The 24,979-nt window shown below is 36.7% G+C and overlaps 1 protein-coding gene across 1 annotated transcript; it reads right to left on the bottom strand.

Annotated features, from left to right (window-relative positions):
• Positions 1-7,608: 7,608 nt before the first annotated feature.
• Positions 7,609-8,559, bottom strand: LOC142839032 (olfactory receptor 5K17). The gene has a single exon (XM_075954886.1). It carries the CDS (start codon positions 8,557-8,559, stop codon positions 7,609-7,611), a length of 951 nt encoding a protein of 316 aa, XP_075811001.1.
• Between the last annotated feature and the right edge of the window lie 16,420 nt (positions 8,560-24,979).

The following is a 24,979-nucleotide window of genomic DNA, read 5'->3' as shown; positions in this document are numbered from 1 at the left end:
ATTGTCTATATTCTGTCAATCATGTTTTAAATAAACATTGATTGGCCAGGCAGGAAATATAGGCAGGTAGACAGGAAGTAGAGGCGGGGTGATAAGAAAAGGAGAATTATGGGCAGGGGGAAGCCCATTCCTCCCAGTTCTGCCCAGACCACAGAAGAAGCAAGATGTAATCTACCCAGCTGAGAAAGGTACCGAGCCATGTGGCTAATGTAGATAAGAACAATGGGTTAATATAAGCTACAAGAGTTAACAAGAAGCCTGAGCTAATGGGCCAATCAGTTTTATAACTTACAGAGGTCTCTGTGTGATTTTCCTTAGGACTTGTCAGCTGTGGGGTATTGGGCAGGACAGAAACCCCAACAAGCCAGCACACTCATGTTACAGAGTTCTGGCTAGAAGGTCATGAGAAGGCACCATTTCAGCAGCTGGTACCCAGAAAATCAGACTTATTTTAGTGCTATCCACATCATGATCATCTCACCAGGTGGAGTTGTTGCTGTGGGGCCCTATCTTCTTCCTAAAACCTTCAAAGATTACTGCAGGAAAAGGATCTGTAGGAAAATCTGTTTTTCATCGTGGAAAACTTAAACATCATTCATATAAACCTGCATTCAATGGAGAATATGATATAGACAAAATTAGACATGGAAAAAGTAAAATTTTTCCTAAAATCTTGCTTCTGTCCCATACGAGATGGCTCCCAATATAAGACAGAAACTCTGAATGAACCTTTTAACAACACGTTGGATTTAAAGAAGTATAGAGCCATTGTCCATCTCCAAAATCAGCTGATATTTTAATAAATATGCATATATACACATGTGTGCACATGTATGTTATCCAATAGCTGGCCTCATAATCCGTATTTTTTTCTATATGTTCCTTACTGGATAGCTATTTTTCCTTCTGCCAGCATTCAAACATCCAGGGTTTCTTGAATTTTTGATGATGTGCATTTTCTTATAAAGATAAGAGCAGAACCCTGCCCCAACCCTATATTATTTTCTTACTACTTGTATGGTCACTGTTGTAGATGAACTATCATTTCTCTTTTTCAAGAGGTTTATCCCTTTCAAAATGAATCTTTATTAATTTTTTAATTTTTTAATTTATTAATTTTGATGGTATCCATATTGTTTCTGTGGAAACAAGAGCAAAACCCATTCCCCCAAATAACATATCTCCTGGTTTTCATTGTGAAGTCAACACATCCTTGAAATAAACTGGTTAATTCAATTCAGAAGTTTTTCAATTATCCAAAGCCTCTATGCTGCTGTTGTTTCTTTCTCATTAGTGTTAAGAAAATTCAAGGTTAATACGTCATTATGCAATCTATTTCTGGGGGTACATTCTATCCCTTTCTGTTTGTTCAGTCTATCCTTTATAGTACGGTTTGACCTTTCTATAACTGTCTGACCTGTAGGATTATTTGGTATACCTGTAATGTGCTTTATATTGTAATAGGTAAAAACAATTTCATTTTTTTAAAAAAAATATTTACTTATTTACTATTATACAATATTCTGTCTGTGTGTATGCCTGCAGGCCAGAAGAGGGCACTAGACCCCATTACAGATGGTTGTGAGCCACCATGTGGTTGCTGGGAATTGAACTCAGGACCTTTGGAAGAGCAAGCAGTGCTCTTAACCACTGAGCCATTTCTCCAGCCCAACAATTTCATTTTTTTTTTTTTTGGCTCCATCAGCCTGGTCGTTTACTAAGGATAATGATGAGGGAATTTGGAGACGGGGCTGGGAGTCTGCTACCATAGGAAAGCAGAAATAGGTATCAAGGGCCACACTAGAAGGGAAAGACGAAAGAAGTAAGTGTACTTCTCCGGGAATAGCTAAGGATAGCATTCTTCCAGGGCTATACTTAACCCACAGCCCATCAGGCAAGCAGACAGCAACTGGCCACACAACTGGGATGGAGATACAGGCGCATGGTCAAGAGCGAAGTGTTCTTCTTATCCAGGCTCTGTGAGCAGGAATGAGGTCCCTGCTACTTGAGTATTTACCAAAGCCCTGGGCAGTGCCCACAGAGAGCGAATCTTGGGGAACAGACTCCGAGCTCTGCTTTAGTCTCGCCTAGAACATTTCCAGTGACATTTTTGGGGCCAGATGATTCCTCCCTGTGCTTCGTAGACCATTCACTGAACCCCTACATTGACCCACGCCAGTAGCTCTTCTGCGAGCTCATCTCTAGAGTTAAGACAATCAACAGGGTTTATAGACATCGCTGAAGGTATGCAAGGGAAGGAGGGGGGCGAAACTGCTCCCAGGTAAGAGGCACGGTGCAGCCTTCTGGCTTTAACTTCAGATGTGGCAGCATTTGTAGGAACTCCCAGGACTAGAGCTTGAGAAATGCCGAGAGAGCTACAGTAAAAATCCAACACGTACACCGGTTTATTTGTGTCTGTAAAGCCACAAGGCATTGTTTATATGTTTTTCCCCCTCAAGCACTTAGCAGAGGCGTACTAAGTGGGAGCCCGTAGAATACCGCCACCTCTCCCTTCAGCTGAAATTGGTGCTTTGTAGAGCTCATCCTGTATCCATCCAGGGCGATGCTGAGCCCTCCACGGCCATGGACAAACGTGATGCCCGACAGCTGCACTGTGAGATGGCTCCTGCCATCATCTCCATTATGGACAAAGAACCTGAGCTGCAGAGACAGGATTCCTTTGTCCAGCATCATGCATAATAAAGGATGAAGCTGGGACCTGAGCAGCTGGGGCTCTGACTGGAGCATGTGTAATGAACAATTTCATTTTTTAAAGATACATATGCTGGAGGAATGTCCATGATGGCCATAACTTCTAATAAATGCGTGATTACTGAATCAGCTTTCTCTGAGCTCAAGGCAGTTACCCATTGAAAACATGAGTATGTGTCTATGATGTGGTATACATATTTTAATTTACCAAATTCTGCAAAATGCAACATATCTATCTGACAGATGTCATTCCTTTGAGTACTATTTGGATTACTACCTGCAGGAAATGGCATTTAATTATAGAAAGAACAAGCAGGGCTTCTCTTTTTAATCTCATTATCTTGTTGCCCCGTAATAGAAAACTCTTTATCTAAACCTTTGCTATTGACATGATGGTTTTTTTTATGAAATTCAGAGGCCTGCAATACATTTCCAATCAATAATAGATCAGTTTCTGCATTTCCTTCTGCTAGAGGACCTGGCATACCCATATGGGATTGGATGTGTGTTATGTATATAGGACAAAGCCTATTCCTCATTATGTCTTGCACCTGGATAAATAATGAAGTCAATTCTGTATCATCAGTAGTTTTAAAATATAAAAAACTCTTTCTGCATATGTGAGTCAGTAACTATATTGAGAATTTTTTTCCACAGAAGTTTTTATTTTTTTACTTGGTTTATGTGGTAAAAAGATCTATTCTAAGATAACATCATCCCTCTGCATTAAAATTCCTGTAGGAAAAATTCTAGAAGGTAATATGACTAAAATACAATTAAAATTTGGATTCACCCTATCAACGTATGCCTCCTGTAATTTCTCCTCAACCATCATCAATTCCTTTCATGCTTCAGCTGTTAATTCTCTGGAACTATTCAAGTATTTATCACAATATAAAGTTTTGTTTAAATGAATTATTAGATCATGCATTATCCCAACAGCTGGCCATAGACTGGAAATATCTCGTAATTATCTTTGAAAGTTTTTAAGAGTCCATAACCAATCTCTCCTCCTTTGTGCATTTTGTGTTCTAATTTTCTGTAAACCTATTCTGTAACCTAGGTAATTAACAGAATCTCTTTTTTGAATCCTTTCAGGAACAATTTGTAACCCCCATTTAGGCAAGACTTTATTTATTTCTAACATCCTTTCTAAAGTATCTGTATTTGAATCAGGTAACAAAATGTCATCCATGTAATGGTAGATTATAGACTTTAGGAAATTGCTTACATATTATTTCCAATGTCTGGCTGACAAAGTATTGGCACAGGGTTGGACAACTGAACATTCTCTGTGTGAGTATGGTCTATTGATACCTCCTAGTAGGCTGAGAATTATTGCCCACGTTGGTCACCAGATGATGATGGAAGTCACAAGACAATCCCACACCAGTTCAGACTTATGAATAATAAAAAGGCTATTTATTTAAGGGGAAAACTTACAGATCACTGTCCTAGATAACAGTCCTCTGCACAAAATGGAAGTGGGAGCCAAAAGCAAGAGAGCAGGTATAGACTTTACAACTGCTTATACAGTATAAGAGACCACACCTAAGGGGGTGGGTATCTAAAAGGCTATTGAGTAAAGGAGTGAATGTGCTCCCACAGCACCTACAGTTCAAATCACCCTCAGAATCACTGTTCTGTGTTCCTACTAAAATGGCCAATTAAGTCACACTAAAGAATCCACTGCTTTCCTATTCCCAAAGTCCACATTTCTCCAAACAAACAAAAGCATGGTCAGGTCTATCACAGCCATGCCCCAGTCCCTGGTATCAACTTCTGTATGGTTTCTACTTCTGTGAAGAGTCACCATGAACACAGTGCCTATTATAAGGAAAACATTTAATTTGATTGAAGCAGGTTTACAGTTTCAGAGATTTCATCAGTTGCATCACAGTAGAAAGCAGGGTGACATACAGGCAGACATGATGCTAAAGAAGAAACAGAATATTCTACAGGTGTCCACAAGCAGCAGGAAGAGAATGCCTTTTGTGCCTTGAGTTTCTGAGACCTCAAACTTACCCTACTGTAATACATCTCTTCCAAAATTTCCACACCTACTCCAACAAGGCCATACCTCCTAATAGTGTCATTCCTCCTGGCCAAGCATTAAAATATACGAGTCTCTAAGTGGTTGTTCCTATGTTAAACAACACAAAGGCTAAACAATGGAGTTAAAAATTAAGAAAATAGTTGTAATATGACACCTAAAAGAAAAACAGGAGATAAAACACTATAAGGACAGTACAGATTGTGTGAAAAGTTATCAACATAATAGTGAGGGGAAGCTAAAAACAAAAAAATAATAAAATATTAAAAATTAAGAATACTAACCAACAATTACTCATTTATAATGAGATGGAGTATAAAATAATTTCATTCTTTCATTTGGGATACTAGTTTTGAAATTTACAAGGAAGAAGAATTGGGGTTGGCATAAATCACTGTGTCACTAGACATGTTAACACAAAGTGGGATCTATGCTATTCCCTATAAATAGTAGCACTTGGCCTAAAAATGATATGAGGGATGTTTGAAGAACACATGCTTTGCTACGCAATGTCTGTTTGGTTCTGTGTGCTGGCTGATAAAACCAAAGCAGTCCACTCTAATGTTAAAGACTACAGAAACTGAGCAATCCCAGTTGTCTTGACATGCTGGTCTCTGCCTCAGGCCCCACAACTACCCACACATAGTTGAGTTCGTTCATCTTCCCAGAAGTTGAGCCATTGTTCCCAAATAAAAACACCTTCCACTTTCCTCTGTAACAGAGTCCAACTTCAACCTTCCTGGCACATGATTCTGCATTCAAGTCTCCTTTGATTTCTTGACTTCATACTTATACTGCGTGTTGTCCAATGACTTGGGTCTCAGCAGAAGAGATATAAAAATATATTAGGTTCTGACCCATTCACCCCAGCCAGTATTTTATCACTAAAAATCAACCTTAGCATCAGTGAAGAAGCTAATAAACCTGGGAATCCCTTCTTCTGTGCCTTGTTGCTGAAAAAAGAAATTGTACGTCTCCCATGCATTATTTTACAGAATGCAGTTTTTGCTTTGGTGGCACTGGCAGAGACCTTCCTTTCTCTTTTGTTTAAGGCACAACTGAGGGCAGGTATTGAGTGGGGGAGGGGAATGCCCTTCCTGCTATGTTCCTATGCCTAATGTTAGGTTCTTCTTCTGTTGAAAACTCTATAATGTGTACTGTTAATTGTTCTTATATGACTTGCTTCACAAATCTTTGGTTTCTGTCCCAGAAGTATCACACTTTCCCCCTAAATCCATGGAGATGCCAGAATGTGTTATGTGTCCTTAACATGGCATTTTCATTCTTTAATGCATTTTTCTTAATTACTGATCTGATATTAAAATATTTCCACAACTTATGATATTTCTCTCCATATAGAATAAATCATGTAAGTCCTTTATCTTAAAAGTCTATCATCTATCTATCTATCTATCTATCTATCTATCATCTATCTATCTATCATCAATATATTTACTTCCTAATGAATGGTATGAAAAGGAGATAGACAACTTCCATGAGTGAAACCAAACATCCTTACATTTAGTCCAAAAATCTAAGCTATGAACAAGAACAGTAAGTCATGTTGATGCAAGTAACCCCTGAGGAAATAAGCATAATTAAATTCTGTCATATTCATTTCCAAAACATAAATATAATAATGGGGATATATGACAATAATTCAAATAAGAATGATATAAAATGGATGGACAGAATTCTTCTCAAGTGTCAAGGTCATTGGACAGTCTAAAACACTGTCACATTCCATTAGAAATTAAGGAGAATTGACATTTAAAGACAAGTTGGCTTCTGAAACTAAATCATGGCCAGAAATATGATGATAATGGAAGATGTATTAAAATTCAATATGAACTCTACAGGTAATAGCATAGCTCTCTTAATAAGAAGAATATCATGATAGTATAAAGATGCTCACTTTAATGAGTTTGGGTAAAGTGTACATCAAACTCTATTAATATTAATTTGTTTCCTTCACAACTGAATGTCATTAATAACAACAAAATTAGCACGGACAAAGAAACCACAAGCAACTAAGGAGTGTTGGGAAAGGGAACTATAGTTTTACCAAGATAAGAGCACACCAACTGGTTATCCAGCCCAAGATGGTCATCCCTGAATGCATGAATGCAAATAGCAGTATACAAACTGAGACGGCTATACAGATATATTTAAGAATATATATTTATATATGGGTTATATATATGCACACACCCATACGTGTGTGAGATAACAATTACTGGAAAAAAATACCACAACTTTGAAATGTAAACCTTCTAGCTTAAGAATCTACTAATCTAACATAAACTGAGAAAAATGAGTAAGAAGCATATAAATGTATATGATGCTTTAAAAATATTAATAATTTGTGATATTAATAAAAATATTCTGAAGGAAGAGATTTATACTTATTTAGTAGTGTTTCTATATTATTGTATTTGTTTTTGAAAAGGAGTAATAGAAGGAGAGATTTTTGAAAAATCAGTTAATGCCTAGAAATTTTAGATTTGGACATTCTGGAAAAATAACAAAATTTCTTTCATTATATAAATAATATTAATTAAAGAAGAATTTTGGACATTAAATTGCTCAAATACTTTATTGTATTAGTTTATTGAGTATGGAATTACAGTACTAAAAAAATCTCTTAACAATAATGAAAGTAGATAGAACCATTATTTTTTTCTTGTTATATATTGCTGAATAATAGTTGAAATTTATTTTGGAATTGTGTTTGTATGCTGCTGAATAATAGAGTCTAGTGATTTTAAAACTAACACATTATATAAACCACATTTTTAATTTTCTATATTTTATATTCATAAAAATATTTTAATTAGATAAAATTAATGCACTGTAGATGATGAAGATTTTTTAAAAATACTATAAATTTTCATACCCTTCTTAACAGCATTTAAAACCTCCTTGTTTCTCAGGCTGTAAATAAAAGGGTTTAACAAAGGAATTATTATTGTATAAAATACAGCCACTGGTATATCTTTATTACCATCTTTTGATGGTCCTATATATGTAAGAAGGCAGATATAAAATATTGACACAGAAAGAAAGTGGGATGCACAAGTAGAAAACGCTTTTCCTCTCCCATCCTTGGATTTCATCTTGAAAATTGTGAAAAGAATGCAGAAATAAGAGGCCAAGACTGTGGTAATGGTAAAGACTTGAATTGGCATTGAAAAAATATATATCATTAGTTCATTAATAAAAGGATCTGTACAAGAGAGCCTATAGAGTGGAAGAATGTCACAGAAGAAGTGATCAATGCGATTTGATTTACAGAAATTTAATCTTAACAGACAACTTGTCTGAATGATTGAATGCAGGTTACTGACTATGAAGGTGCCTATACTCATCTGAATGGAGAGCTTCTTGGACATCATGGTGTGGTACTGCAGTGGGTTGCATATGGCCACATACCGATCATAGGCCATCACTGCAAGTAGGAAGCAGTCTGCAGTTTCAGCAAAACAGAGAAAATAGAACTGTGTCATGCATTCATAGAGGGAAATCCTTCTGTCCACGGAAATAAAGTTCTCTAGCATTTTTGGAGTGATGGCACAGGAGCAGCAGGAATCCATGAGAGCCAGGTTGCCCAGAAAGATGTACATGGGTGTGTGAAGACGGTGTTCCATGTAGATCAAGACCACCAGTCCGAGATTCCCAACCATGGTGACCAGATAGATAGCAGAGAACAACAAGAACAGGAGGGTCTTCAGGACTGGGTTATCTGAGAATCCCACCAGGATGAACTCTGTTGTCAAAGAATGATTTTCCTTCATGATTCCTGATCTGTGCTAAGACAAGATAATAAAGTAAGTTACCTGTAATTGCAAGTAGACTGTATTTTATTACACTGTTCTAACTACAATATGAATAAGAAATACCCTCATCACATCATCTGCTGTTTTCTGAAGAGCAGCCCGGTATAGGTCATTGTGAACAGTTACTCATAGATAATGCACATGGGGCTGTCCTGAAATATCTATGGAACTGCTAGAGAAAAAGGTTTGGCTGCATGAGCTAGCCTGTATCAGAAAACAAATCCATAGTCTGTCTTTTCTCAACATGAAAGAATCTTATAAGAAATTCTTCAGGCAAAATCATTCTAAACATTGTATTATGGGATCCAAGTATTGCCGAAAAATTAATTATCTCTTGAATCTAGTCAAGAATTTTTAAAATATGCATTTGAAATAAATGAATTTCTCTAGCTTACACATTTCCCAGATAAAGTAACAGCTGAGTATTTTCAGAAGAACCTCTTTATCCTTTAAGTCAGTGTAAGAAGATAAAACACCATAATATTTTATTAATTACACATCACTTCATACTTATTTTAACATAATATAGTTCCTACTCCTCTCATCTGATTGACTTCCTAATGGTGTTGTTACTCTTAATTATCTAGGTATGCTAACAGTTGGTCTAGTTTTAAGCCTCTTGTAGATATAGTTAATATGAGACTCCATGACAGAGAATCCATTCTTATTCCAAATATCAATCACTCTACATACCCAACTTATATAACTCCAATTCATTCAGAGTGAATTGATACCTAACCTTTATTTTTGTTATGTTTTAGCAGATATACATTTATTTGAGCATTTGAATCTATGAAGTCATTTGTTTCTAAAATTCTGTATTTCAGAATTCAATATCACTCTGATTTACTGTATACTATTATACTGTTACCTGTGTAACATTGTATTGTACTAAGTGCAGAAACAGCATGGAATTTAAAAAAATGTTGCAATTATCTTTCTCTATCAGAAAGAATCAAAGTCTCTTGGCTTAACACAGTATAGGTAGAACATTTTGTATATGATCACACTGTAGTTTTTCTGCATGCATTTTAATTTTTAATTTTACAAATTATTAATTTTAATTACCCTCATGAATAAAAACATTTCACAAATGATTTAAGGACACTCAGTTTCTCAGACTCAGACTATCTATGTCGTTGATGTTCTATGCATTTAGAATAACCATAGTGAAGCAGTGGGGTTTTGCTTAGGATTTTAAACTTTCTAAGCTGCATGTTTATAAAATGGAACAGATTTTAATTAGTATTTAACTGACTATTCTTCTAAAAATTAACCTAAGATATTATTTTTGCTATCCATTCACAAAAATATTGATTAAAATTTCTATACTTTTATAGTAAAAATATAGTAAAATGAATTAATATCCACTTATATTTCAGATCTATAACATTTTATATCCCTTTAATTTAAAAGATTTTGAAAATATATTTCAAGAACTGTAAAATAACTCTCTTTTATTATTTTAGCACAACAGAATATGGAACTCAACTGGAAATATTTAGGGGTAGTTTTCAAAAGTTAATTTTTATGTAGAATATCTAACAGACTACTATAAGTAAAATCTCATTTTCTGTTCTCTAGCAAAAAATATAATTATTCCACTATATCAAAAATATATTTTACTCTACATCCTCAAATTATTTTACAGAGATATTAATATCTTACCTGGATATTTACTGATAAACTGTAGTACTTTTAAACTCAGATTAACTGGATGGCTCATTTACTGTTTCATTGTATCTTGTCAGGATATGTTCAGTTTACAGACATGAAAATTAAGTAAGTAAAGTGTAAAAACAATAAAACAGTCAAGTGCTTTGGCGATCTGTATTTCTTCATGTTGGTAAGTAACTTAAAATCCATCTTAATATTTTGAGTTCACAGACACACATTTTATATGATTGGCTTCCCTTATGAAGTTTCTTAGTTCAGAATTCAGAATAAATGTCAAGTCTTTAAAACACTGGAGATTAAAATTTGAATATCTAGGACACCTTCTTTCCATGTGTGTTAGTGATTAATTAGTTATCTTGAGGGCAAAGTAAAGTTCTATTGATTCTACAGGGATTTCCTGGTATGGACTTTGGAAATTTCTGCAGAGACTCCTCATCTGAGAGCCAGCTTCCCAAACCTCCAGTTACTGGAAAGGCATTAATTAAAGACAGACTGAAGATGAGTGAATGATTTATTTAAGGGAAACGAAACACCCATTTTTACAATCAACTTGTAGATGATGTTGACTGATGCTCCACTTGATTATACAATTATCTCTTATTTTACCTAGTTTAGAGTTATGATGGATAAAAAATATCTATGTGAGTCACATGAAGTAACAATAAGATGTAGAGATATTTGAATTTGTGGATACAAGGGAGAAGATCTGAATCAGTCAACCAGAATTCATTACTTTCATTACCTACGAGAGTCTGGCCACATCCTACACATCTGTTTTTTAAAACAACATTGAATATGTTTCTTGTGACACTTATGTCAGAAGAAAACCAGGGTATATTTGCAGTCAGAGAAAGGAAAAGGCCATGATTCTTTTTAGACCTCATATAGAGGGTTTACCAATTTACCAATTATCCAATTCTTCATAGACAAATCTATATTATGTATAAAAAGTGGAACTTTATGACCTGCTGAGTGAAAGAAGCTAGGCACAGAATAACAAGGACTGCCTGACTCTTCTTGAATTCAAAGAAGGTGACATCACAGAGCTGAAGGTAGATTGGTGCTTACCAGTGCCTCACAATCTCTCTTTCTCTTGTCCACTAAGTCCATTTAGTACTACCTATATATGGATACCTGTTGGACAATGTGTTGTAGCATATGTAGTGTTTACATTGCTGCATCTCTGAAGAAAAGTTACTGTCCCTTCTCCATCAGTCATCAATTATTCATACCGTCTTAGGCAGTGGTAGAGCATATTAATAACCTCTCCACCATCCATGGTGGCCTTCTGGCTAGCATGATAGTATTTAAGTTCTGTTATATGCAGCTATAGACACTATGAGGTCATGTGCAATGGCCCTGTCATGCCCCCAAAATGCTGCTTCATTGATGATGCTCAACTCCTGACTTACATTCTTTCCACTCCTTCCATGATTATTCTTGAGACTCAGGTCTAAAGAGTGTGATATAGATGTCCCATTAAAAATAAGTGTGTTCTATTATTCTCTGCATGTTGACCAATTGTGGGTTTCTAGACTTAATCACCATCTCCTGTAAAAAGAAGTTTCTCTGGTGAGGGATGGGAGATACACTATTTCATAGGCATTGATTCAACCTATAAGTGTAGGCTTGTTGTTATGTCTATTTAGTAGAATAATAGTATTGGATTCTTCCTCAGGGTCTATGGTCTAGCCAGTTTTTGCTCAGTTAACAGCATGAGGCATAAATTCTGTTTCACAGAGAGGACTCTAAATTCCATCAGAATGTAGTTATTCCCATAACATTCATGCCAGTAAGTCACCAAAGGGGGTATTTTATCAAGTTTGTTGTACTGTAGCTTGTGTAGGTCACAACTGGGTAAGATTATTGATTACTTTTTTTTCCTGATAACATAAATAAAACCTTCTAGCACTATCGAGACCAGTAAGTAGGGATGAAGCTTCCAAATTTGTAGCAGCTCTATTTCTTCATGTTCTAGGACTCTACCATGTATCTTGCTTATAGGGGCCTACTATCAATTTCTGAAGGGTATCCAAGAGTCAGGGTAATAGTTTGTAATATTGGTGGGGGTTCTATGAGACCCTAATGTCAAATGTCTTGAAAAGAAATATCAATTTTATTTAACTTTATAGTATCTGGTATCTAATTGGGGTCTTAGTTACACACATGCATGGCACACCATCATATAGTATCATAACATGGTCCAAGAACAGATTTATGTTATAGGGCTTATAAGAAAACAAGAGTACTGTGAGTTTAGTTTGTTCAGAATATGGAACCATTATTGAAATGTGTTTTCATTCTCCTTGCAAGTGTAGCTCGTAAGAGTGAATTTACTTCAGATTACTCATTACAACTCAATTGGATATTGTTATTTATTTATAATCCTCTATGGAAAAACATGTTTTTGTCATGTGGCTTGCCCTTGTGATGATGCACTTCACTCATGTGGCTCCTCTTAACCCTCAGAGTATAAACTGTCGTATGCTCTGAATAATGTCTATTGAATGAGACTTTACCTTGCATCATTGATTGGTTCAATCCTCCCAGGTCTCCCCACCTCCAGAACGGCAAATAATACAGTAACTCCATTTAAGGCCTTTAATATTTATATGTATAAATATCTTAGTAAGAATACTTATTCACAGATTTCCATATAGCATTTTAAAATTACTGTTAATTATACTCCCATATTCCCTCCTCTACTTTACCTTTTGTTTTCCACTCCACTCAGTCTTCTTACATATTTCATCTTTTCACTTCATAATATCTAAATTTCATTCCTCATTCCTTGAAATAAAATTCCTAGTCATCCTTACTTATATTTGGCCTTCTATGGGCATTTAAATTTAAATATATATTGCCAAAGACATCAATCAAGAATACACATACAGAGAAAACATAACGCACATGTATTTGTGGGTCTGGGTTACATCGCTTAGAGTGGTTATTTCTAGCTCCATCCATTTACCTGTAATTTTCAGAATTACTGTATCTTATAATTGGGAAATGTTCTATTGCATTTATGTACCATACTTAACCAATGACCTTCCTCCATCACCATAGATTTATTATATATTCTTTTTTATGTGCAATTGGTTCAATTTTGTATAATGTTGGGGTCCGGTGCTAGCCTAGACCATAAATTACTTCTCTCAACCAGACCCCAACATAAACTCTCTCTGGACCAGCATGGAGGAGTGGGAATAAAGACACAACTCACATGGATTTATTGGGAGGGAGATTCTCAGTGGTTCCTCATGAAGTTCTGAGTTCACATCCTTAAGATTTCCTCTTGTTTATTCTCCAAACACCTTTTATACCAAAACATAAACTGAGTGGGAAATACACCAGCATTCTGTCTCCTAGGTAACCAGGTGAATGGCATTTTGTCACGTCAGCATCTACCTGTCTGTTGTCTATGCTAGCTGTCACGTAGGCTTAAATTAGCATCTCTATTAGACATCCTTCAAATTACAAAGAAAGGAGCAACAACACCCTGACTTTTTGTTGTTTTTTTAATTTATTTATTTATTAAAGATTTATGTCTCTTCCCCACCACCACTTCCCATTTCCATCCTTCTCTCCCAATCAATTCCCCCTCCCTCGTCCGCCCAAAGAGCAATCAGGGTTCCCTGCCCTGTGGGAAGTCCAAGGACCACCCACCTCCGTCCAGGTCTAGTAAGGTGAGCATCCAAACTGCCTAGGCTCCCACAAAGCCAGTACGTGCAGTAGGATCAAAAACCCATTGCCATTGATCTTGGGTTCTCAGTAGTCCTCATTGTCTGCTATGTTCAGCGAGTCTGGTTTTATCCCAGGCTTTTTCAGACCCAGGCCAGCTGGCCTTGGTGAGTTCCCAATAGAACATCCCCATTGTCTCAGTGTGTGGGTGCACCCCTCACGGTCCTGAGTTCCTTACTTGATGGAGGAAGGTCATTGGTTAAAATAAAAGAAGCTGCTTGGCTCTCATTAGTTAGGAGATAGGTGGGAGGAGTAAACAGAACAGAACGCTGGGAGGAAGAGGAAGTGAGGTCAGACTCCACAGCTCTCCTCTCGGGAGCAGACATCCGCCATGCTCCCGGCTCCTGGGCAGACACACGCGATGAAGCTCTGAAGTTCCGACCCAGGATGGACTTAGGCTAGAATCTACCCGGTAAGACCGGTGCTACACAGATGATAAGAAATGGGCTAGTCCAGGTGGGAGAGTTAGCCTAGAAGATGCTAGGTAGAAATGGGCCAAAGCAGTGATTAAATGAATACAGTGTCTGTGTAATTATTTCGGGGCATAAGCTAGGCGGGTGTGGGGATGCAGCCCCGCCGCCGCTGCTCCTTATTACTTGATAAGGTTTGAGCTTTATATTTCTGAAATTCTTGAAGAATGGGTATCACTAAACTTGATAGATGTAAATCCACTTGAAGGCTAGAAATTTAGCACAATTGGCAGAGTGCTTGTCAAACACTTTTTTGATGCTCAGAACTGTATAAACTGATGTGATGGAAGTCCAGAGTCAACACTGACTATACAGCAAGTTTAAGGCTAATCAGTGCTACAAGAGACGGTCTCAAAAATGACTGCCTGTCATCCTGACAGACTGACTGAATGAATGTATAAGCAAAAAAATACATTTGGTCCTTTAAGTATCTAAACAATCTACTTGGTTTATAAAATATATCATTAAAATTATTTTTGTATGCGTAGGGTTATTTTTATATATTTTAATGTTTTTATTATGCTGTACATTTTCACCACTGTTATTCTTAAAAAAAATACATGGGGTCCCCCTTCCGTCCCTCCCCAGCGGTGCCGGCGCCGGCTCTAGAGTCCGGCACCCTAGCAAGCTGCTACAGTTTCCCACCAGCGGGAGGGTACGCTCTGCGCTGGCAGTGGCGGCAGGTAAACACAGGAAATAGCCATGAGTATTTATTATTTATTAAGAAAGAAGGAAAGAGAAAAAGAGAGAGAGAGAGAGGGAGAGAGGGAGAGAGAGGAGGAGAGAGGCAAAGCCCCCTGTGTACACACCTGGAGAGAACACAGGGAGAGAGAGCGATGGCGGGCAGAGGTAAGAGGTTAAAAAGGAGTGGGCGTGGCTAGGGCAGGGACCAAAAGAATAACAATCACTCCACACCCTTACTCCTCCTCCCATCCTACCTTCTAACGTAAACCCCATATTCCCAAATTACTCAGGAGATCCTTTCTTTTTCTCTTCGCCATGTACATCCATGTATGTCTCTCTTAGTATCATCTTTGTTGTCTAGATTCTTTGGTTGTGTATTCTAGGCTAGTTTTTCTTTGCTAAAACCCACTTATGAGTGAACATGTATTACATTTATATTTCCGAGTCTGGGATACCTCACTCAATATGCGTTTTTCTAGATCCATCCATTGACCTGTAAATTTCAGGATATCATTAATTTTATAACTGTGTACTACTCCATTGTGTAAATGTACCACATTTTCTTTATATATTCTTTAAATGAGGATCATCTAGGTGCTTTCAGGTTCCGATTATTATAAACATTGCTGCTATGAACATAGTTGAGCACAAGTCCTTAAGGCATAATTGAGAATCTTTTGGGTATATACCCAACAGTAGTATTGCTGTGTCTTGGGTCAGATTGTTTCCTAACTTTTCCAGAAATAATCATACTGATTTCTAAAGCAGCTGTACAAGTTTGCAATCCTATCAGCAAAGAAGAAGCATTCTCCTTACCCCCAAATACTCTCAAGTATAAGATGTCATCAGTGTTTTTCCTCTTGGCCATTCTTCCAGGTCTAAGTTGGAATCTCAGCAATCTTTTGATATGCATTTCTCTGATGACGAAGGATGTTGAGAATTTCCTTAACTGCCTTTCAGCCCTGTTAGATTCTGCTGTTAAGAGTTCTCTGTTTAGGTCTATACTCCATTTATTAAATTGGATTATCTGTTCTTTTGATGACTCCTAGGAAAAAATTAAATTTATGACATTTTTTATTTATTCATGTGTTTATATACAGTGCATACATGTGTGTGCCAGTGTGCATGTGCCACAGGACCCACTTGAAGATTAGAGGACACTGATCGGAGTCAGTTTTCTCTGTAATTCTCTTTCTTACTAGTTTCTTTGTGTGGTTTGGATATCAGAGTAACATGTAAGAAGAGTTAGGCAACTCTTCTGTTTCTATTGTATGGAACAATTTGAGGAGAATTGGTATTAGTTATTTATTGAAAATCTTATAGAATTCTGTGCTGAAATCATCTGATTCTGAGGCTTTTTTTTCTGGTTGTGAGATTTTTGAGGACTGTTTTTATCTCCTTTGTGGATATAGGTCTTTTTTGTTTGTCTTTTTTTTTTTGTGGTTTTTCGAGACAGGGTTTCTCTGTGGTTTTGGAGCCTGTCCTGGAACTAGCTCCTGTAGACCAGGCTGGTCTCGAACTCACAGAGATCTGCCTGCCTCTGCCTCCCGAGTGCTGGGATTAAAGGCGTGCGCCACCACCGCCCGGCTGGTCTTTTTAATTTGAGTATCTGGACTTGATTTAATTTGGAAAAGTGGCATTTATCCAGAAAATTGTCCATTTCCTTTAAGTTTTCCAATTATGTGGAATGTAGGTTTCTGAAGTATTACCTGATGATTCTCTAGATTTCCTCCATGTCTGTTGTTATGTCCTTCTTTTCATTTTTGATTTTGTTAACTTGGATATTCTTATATTCCCTCTTTGCCTTTTGGTTAGTTTGAATAAAGGTTTGTCTATTTTGTTGCTAGTTTCTGTTATTATAGTTTTTGCTGTTGATGACGCTATTGTGTGTGTGTTTCCCTTCTTTGGGATTTGCTGATCTGAGATCATCTATTGTCTGTGTTTTTGTCAATGTAGCTGGCTTCCTTGGGTTTGAGTTTCCCTTCTTGTACTTTGTGCAGGGTTGGATTTGTGGCTATATATTGTTTAAATCTGACTTGATAATGAAATATTTTCTTTTTTCTGTCTATGGAAATTGAAAATTTTGCTAGGTATAACAGTCAGAGCTGACATCCATGGTCTCTTAATGTCTTCACAATGCTTGACCAGGACTTTCTGACTTTTATTGCTTTCAATGAGAAGTCAGGTGTAATTTTAATGTGTCTGCCTTTTTATATTACTTGGCCTTTTTACTTTGTAGCTCTTAATATTCTTTCTTTATTCTGTATAATTAGTGTTTTGATTATTATGTGTCAAGGAGAGGGTTTTTTTTTATTTTTGGTCCAGTCTATTTGGTATTCTCTAAGCTTCTTGTACTTTCATAGGCATAACCTATTTTAGGTTCGGAATTTTCTATGATTTTGTTGAATATATTTTCTATGCTTTTGAGATGGACTTCTCCTTCTTTTATGCCTATTATTCTTTGGCTTGGTCTTTTCATGGTGTCCCATATTTCCTGGGTATTTTGTATTACGCTTTTGCTACATTTAACATTTTCTTTGACAAATGAATCTATTTCCTCCATCATATCTTCAATGTGTAATTCTCTCTTCCATCTCTTGTATCCTACTGTTTATGCTTGCATTTGTAGTTTCTGTTCATTTACCCATATTTTCCATTTAGAGAACTCCCTTGGTTTGTGTTTTCTTTATTTTCTCTTATTTCAGTTCTCAAGTCTTGAATCATTTCTTTTACCTGTTTAGTTGCGTTTTCTTTCTTTCTTTCTTTCTTTCTTTCTTTCTTTCTTTCTTTCTTTTTTAAAGGAGATTTGTTGGTTTCTTCTAAGTTTTTTGCTTGTCTTTTCTTCCACGTTTTTTTGGGGGAGGGGGGAATTTTACATTTCCTCTTTAAGGGCCTAAAGCATTTTCCTAAAGTTATTCTTAAGGTCGTTTTTTTCTGCTTCATTTGTTTTGGGGTGTTCAAGTCTTGCTGTTATAGAGCCAGTAGTTTTTGTTCATGTCATGTTGCAGGAACTTGGTTCAGTGTGAACTGCACTGTGAAGAAAAATGCTGTGGAGGAGCCAAAGTTGTGGCTATGTGGACAGTTTTTTGCACATTCAAATTTATAACCTGTTACCTGTGGAACATGTTTGATAAATACAACAGTGGAGAAAATGAAGATTATCAAGTGGAGAAAAGGTATAGAAAAGGTAACTTAAGAGACATGCAAAGAGAACCGAAATGGAGGAAAAAAAGTAGAGTCTCAGAACTGAGAACTCAAGAACAATGGCAATGGGTTTCTGATCCTACTGCACATACTGGCTTTGTGGGAGCCTAGGCAGTTTGGATGCTCACCTTACTAGACCTGGATGGAGGTGGGTGGTCCTCGGACTTCACACAGGGCAGGGAATCCTGATTGCTCTTTGGGCTGAAGAGGGAGAAGGACTTGATTGGGGGAGGGGGAGGGAAATGGGAGGCGGTGGCAGGGAGGAGGCAGAAATCTTTAATAAATAAATAAATAGAAAAGAAAAAAGGGGAAAAAAAGAAAACATACAGTGAACAAAGTATGAAGTCACAAGGTAGGGCTACCAGAAAAAAAAAGGAAACTAAATGAGGTGTGGGGCTCCCATGCTCAGTTGGTTAGGTCTTCTCCCTGCTGTTCCTTGATTACTTAAATACTGCAGAGTAATCATATATGCTGTAATGACCAAAAGAATTTTATTCATAAGAAATTTGTTTCCTAGGTCATTAAAATAAATTAGTTCAATGGAACTAAATTCATTGTTAAATATATAATAAAATATACCAAGCCAAACTATTTATTTTAAAAATATTTTGTATTTTCTATTCATTTTTGGCTATGTGTTTTCATTTTCATCTTTCCATAACAAAATCTAAGTTATGTGGGATTTAGTGAACAAATCTATAAGACAAACAACTGTTTGTAGACAAGATCCATACATTAGAAATTGAGTCAAAAATTAACTTTATAATGACATACCTCATTTAAAAAAAACTTCCTTACATATCTCTTTCAAATGTTATAGTATAGTCAACTGCATGGTCCACATAATGTCCTCAACTGTCCATACTTTATCAAGATGGTAGTCATATTGTTTTTATTTTATTTTATGCCAAGCAGAAATCTGGAAAGCTAAATAAAAAAATACTACAATTTAGTCAGCATTTAACTCTTCAGAAACAGAGGTTTATTACTACTGATATCATTTTTCTCTTACCCATGTTATGAGTTTTGTTGTAGAGGGCTTTAAGAGGTGTTGGGTTTTTGAAACCAGCAATGAACTCAATAGTGTAGGCATACAGGAAGGCTGGTGCCAATTCTTAATTAAGTCTGTGGTTTGTTTTGGAGGTTTTATTCTATTAACACAGAAAAATGCTGTCTGTATATTTTCTTTTGGGTCAAGGTAAACTAACTGTATTCCTGAGAAGAGAATTGAAATTCTTATGAGATCACAAATGTTCCCTGAGAACAAAGTGCAGCTTCTGTAAAGGGCAGTGTGAATTGGACACAAGAAAGGAGTCCAAATGGCTCTATGGGACATCATAAACTTTGCATTGTGAATATCCATCCACATACCCAAACCTAGCTTGAAAAATTGGAATTGCATCTTATAGTACTATTTCTTATCACAAGTAACCCTTCTGACAGGTTTAAGGAAACAATAAATTTTAGGTCAGTATAGAAATTATGTAGTAATGTTGGTATGTCTATTAGAAGGAAGGAACCTTCTCAGCTCTTGTCAAATCTAGCTTGGGGATCTAGTATCATAGAAATCTTCATGGATCCGAAAGCTGCTATGATCTTTCAAATTTGGAGCTGGAAAATTCAAAGAATGAAACTCATAAACCAAAGAAGTATGCTACAGACAGAAGTTTATTATTTCTTATTTGTTGACAATAACTCAAGAGGGAGATGAGGGAGGAAGAGAAACAGAAAAGGAGTAAGGGAATCATAAAGGAGAATGAGAAGGGTAGGGAGGGAGTAGAGAAGGGACAAGAATGTGTATAGGAGGGAGGTAGCTAGAGACAGAGACATGAAGAGAGACAGAAACAGGAGAAGATAAGTTAAGGGAGAAGATAACTTACTACATTTGGAACTTCATAGAGACAAGAAGTAATAGAAGCCACAGATGTTGTATCAAATATGAAAAAGAATTGGCCTCATTTGTTCTTACTCCAATGGCCCTTTTGAAAGTTGATAGAAAAATCACTGATTTTGTGTACAGCTCAGTAAAAACAACGTAGAACAAGCATAACCTGCTTTACAAACTGTTGTGACCCTGTAACAGCAATTCCATTGCTACTACAAAAGGCAGTAGCTGAGGAGGCACTGTTTGAGAATATTTGCAAGTCTATGTAAATAAATTACAATCTAGGTCTTTAGAACTTTGAAGCAAAGCCTTAAATTCCTTCATAGAAATTCTCATCTTTTGATAAAATCCTTCACTCATAATGGACCATCATAGGGCCTAAATGAACAACTCAAGTAACAAGGTGTCAATGTGACCTGAATTCCTTCTCCTGAATCAGTGATCATCCAACATCCAAGAGGCACACCATAATAAGATGTTAAATCTGGGCACAAGGATATTCTGGTTATTGGTAAATATTACTTACATAAATATATACCAACATTTCTATAAGGTTCTGCTAATATTTTGAGACTATTGTGAATAATATTGCTTCAATGATTTCTATTCTTCTTGGTTTAAAGAAGCTTCCTTATTATTACTATAATATTGAATAAAGAATAATTAGCTAGTGTAATTTAAATGGAGTTACTCTATAATGGGGTGATGAAAATCCTAGTAGACATCACAGGCTAACAAATAAAATGTCAAGTATTAGAAATCATTTTCCTGCGCACTCCTTTAATCCCAGCACTTGGGAGGCAGAGGCAGGTGGATCTCTGTGAGTTCAAGACCAGCCTTGTCTACAAGAGCTAGTTCCAGGACAGGCTCCAAAACCACAGAGAAACCCTGTCTCAAAAAACCAAAAAAAAAAAAAAGAAATCATTTTCCTTCATTGAAAATTTCCTTTCCTTGTTGACAAGTGAGTTCACATAGATCCAAAGATTACAAACTACAGTCATGGAACCTGGATAACAACAAGGCATTATGGTTAAGACTCTGCTGCAGAAAATGCCATATATTTGAATCACAGAACATGGAGAAACCAAACTGGTACTCATCTGAATGCCTCATCTCTGCTGAATAACATTCATAGTGTGGAAGGATGCCAAATGCACTACTGTAGAGGAAAAACTAATCATCATTCTTAATCAGTTAACTTTTGGAGTTACAATTATAAACAACTTAGTAAGACATAAATACTTATGCAATAGTGGCATAAATTGAATTCTTTGTACTTAAGGCACAGTCCATATGTTGAAACTTATTATTACCATGCACCAAGTACCTATGAATAGACATCTGATAGGCCCTAGGGATGAATCTACTAACATCACTGTCCTAAATATGCATAGTATTAATCTAAGTCCTAGGGAATTATTATTATCTAATGCCATAGATTAGTTTGTCACCCAATCCCCAGCAAAGAAACTTTTTTTGTAGCAGAAGGCTGTAGACAGAGACTGCTTGTTTGTTTTCCAGACACCAAGACTAAAAATAATCACACAGAAACAATATTAATCACAGCACTACTTGACCAAGCAGTTAAGCATATTGCTAACCAGCTCTTATACCATAAATAACCAATTTCCATTAGTTTTGTATTTTACCACAATCCTTGTGGTTTACTGGTAAGGTTCCAGGAAGTTTGCCACCTTTGGCAGCTATATAGCATCTCTCTGAACCACCTTCTTTCTTCCAGCATTCAGTTTACTTTTCCTGCCTAGCTTTATCCTGTCCTGTTAGAGGCCAAAAGCAGCTTCTTTATTAACAAATGGTAACAAAGCGTATTCACAGCATACAGAAAAGAATCCCATATCACCTAAATAAAAGGGAAGGTTTTAAATTTTTTTTTTAGAATTTTTTCTTTTTTTTTATTATTATTGAAAAAATTTCCACCGCCTCACTGCCTCCCATTCCTCTCCCCCTCCCCCCACTCCCTTCTCCTTCCCTCTCCAGTCCAAAGAGCAGTCAGGGTTCCCTGCCCTGTGGGAAGTCCAAAATCCTCCCATGGGTCTAGAAAGGTGAGCATCCAAACTGGTTAGGCTCTCACAAAGCCAATACATGCAGTAGGATCAAAACCCAGTGCCACTGTCCTTGGCTTCTCATCAGCCCTCATTGTCATGTTCAGAGAGCCCGGTTTTATCCCATGCTTTTTCATTCCCAGTCCAGCTGGCCTTGGTGAGCTCCCAATAGATCAGCCCCACTGTCACAGTGGGTGGGTGCACCCCTCCCGGTCCTGACTTCCTTGCTCATTCATGTTCTCCCTCCTTCTGCTCCTCATTTGGACCTTGGGAGCTCAGTCCAGTGCTCCAATGTGGGTCTCTGTCTCTATCTCCATCCATCGCCAGATGAAGGTTCTATGATGATATGCAAGATATTCATCAGTACGGCTATAGAATAGGGACAGTTTTAACTTTTACATAGCATAATTACATATAAGAAAACACTTATTGAGCAAGAATTATAATTACAATATTTAGTCCCTTTACATTTGGCAAATTAAGGAAAGTGCTCTATCATCTATTCTATCTTTGTGAGTCTAAAGTTTTATATATAATTTATATTTTATAATTGTAACTATCTTTCTTCAACTCCATCAAAGTCTCCAGAAGGATATAATATTACATAAGTAAACAAGAAGTACATTGTAAGCAACTTCCAAAACTCCAGAGTTGACAGAGATATCTCACTACCTAGACAGTTACCCAAAGTTCTTCTGTAACATTGCGGCAACCATATTTAGCCTACAGGCCTATAGTATCTGGCAGACTTTTCCATAAAACAGGAAATCTGAAGATCTCTTATGCTTTGTTTTGGCAAATTGCATCAGTTGCTTTCTTCTGTCTCCTGCCAAATATCTGGCAGTTCTCTCATGAAGAAGGAATCCTAAAGTTCAGTAGTCATTTTTTGTGATTCCTGCATGCCCAGTTTATACAGGATGCCATCAAGCAGTCCAGGCAAGAGCAGTTTATTGCACAAATGGCTTACCAACTATATAAGTAATCTCTTTGATGCCCATCATCTTCTTGAAGTAGATTGGTGTTACCAGGAGAAAATGTGTCACATTGTCATGATAAGTCCTAATTTTTAAAAACATTTTAAATGTTGTATTCAGTTAGTCATTGAAAGGTTTGAAGAAACCCTATCCATCTTAAATATTTCTCTGTACTTCTAGAAAACCTAATTAACATTACTACAAGATTGACTGTTATAAATGAATATCTATTAACTTGCATTTCATAATTATGCATTACTTTTTTGTTTTTCTTTTTTCTTTTTTTTGAGACCGCTTTTTCTGTATCTTTGGTACCTCTCCTGGAACTAGCTCTTGTAGCTCAGGCTGGCCTCAAACTCACAGAGATCTGCCTCCCAAGAGCTGGGATTAAAGGCATGAGCCACCACTGCCCAGCTATATATTACATTTTAAAATGAGCTGCACAAACACAATACTTTAATCATGAGCAGAACTATACATATAACAAAATTGACCATAAAATTTTATCAATAAACCAAGATCCATACCATTAAAAAAGTATTCATTTCTATATTATATCCCCATATAAATGAAAAAAATTATGAACAATATTTGGAAATTTGGGCATAGTTCTCTCCATATAGCTTCCCGCTTCTGATTGCTGAAGTGTTTGGGGGTTCACAGAGACCTTCCAGAGGATCTTGGTCCATCAAAACACATTAGTCTGAATGGATTTTAAAGGTTCTCATCATCTATGGAAAGAAAAGCAGACCTCTTTCACAAAGCAACATATCCTTAGAACCAAATTTTGATGTCACGATAATATATATATCCTGTACAATGGAATGTCTAAAACTCTGTAATATACATAATCCAGATTCTCTGTGTATTTTCCATCTTTATGTGGCTTATTTTTCTTTTTTTCTTTTATTTTTAAAGGAAAACAAACTATCTTTTCATCATACATATGAACCCAAGTTCCCACTCCCTCCCCTTCTTGCATTCCCTACACTTATTCCGCACCTCACACCCCATCTACTTCACAGAGAGGGTAAGGTCCAAGGCCCTCCCTACTATATCTAGCCTAAGCAAGGCATCTGTATAAAGAGAATAAGTTCTAAAAACACCAGTACAACCAGTAGGGATGAATCCTGCTGCCACTGCTAGTGGCCCCTCAGTCTGTTCCAGCCATTCAACTGTCAAGGAAATTCAGAGGGACCAATTTGGACCTATGCTGGTTTCTTCCCTGTCTGGGTGGAGATGGTGAGCTCCCATTAGCTCAGGTAGACTATTTCAGTGGGTGTCCCCATCATAGTCTTGACCTTTTTGCTCATATTCTCACTGCTCCCACTCTTCAACTGGACTTTGGGAGCTCAATCCAGTACTCCAAAGCAGGTCTCTGCCTCTGTTTCTATTAGTTGCTGGATGAAGGTTCTATGGTGATATTTAAGATATTCATCAGTCTGACCACAGAGCCAGGCTAGTTTAGACACCAACTCCTCTATTGCTTAGGATCTTAGCTGGGGTCATCCTTGTGGATTCCTGGAAGTTTCTCTAGGACCAGGTTTCTTGCTAGCCCTACAATGGCTTCCTCAATCAAGTTAATTTTTTTCTAACTCTCATCTCTGTCTTTCTTAAATTTTTCTATAAATTTAATATTTATTTTATTACCTTTGGCCTTTCAATCTATGACTGTCTGTA

The sequence above is a fragment of the Microtus pennsylvanicus genome, chromosome 1 (assembly GCF_037038515.1).
Source record: "Microtus pennsylvanicus isolate mMicPen1 chromosome 1, mMicPen1.hap1, whole genome shotgun sequence".
Classification (NCBI taxonomy): domain Eukaryota; kingdom Metazoa; phylum Chordata; class Mammalia; order Rodentia; family Cricetidae; genus Microtus; species Microtus pennsylvanicus.
This window is presented reverse-complemented; position numbering and strand designations above follow the sequence as displayed.

What these genes read in the sequence shown, in the direction of transcription:
- LOC142839032 (XM_075954886.1), bottom strand. Translation starts at nt 8,559, where the DNA reads ATGAAGGAAAATCATTCTTTGACAACAGAGTTCATCCTGGTGGGATTC.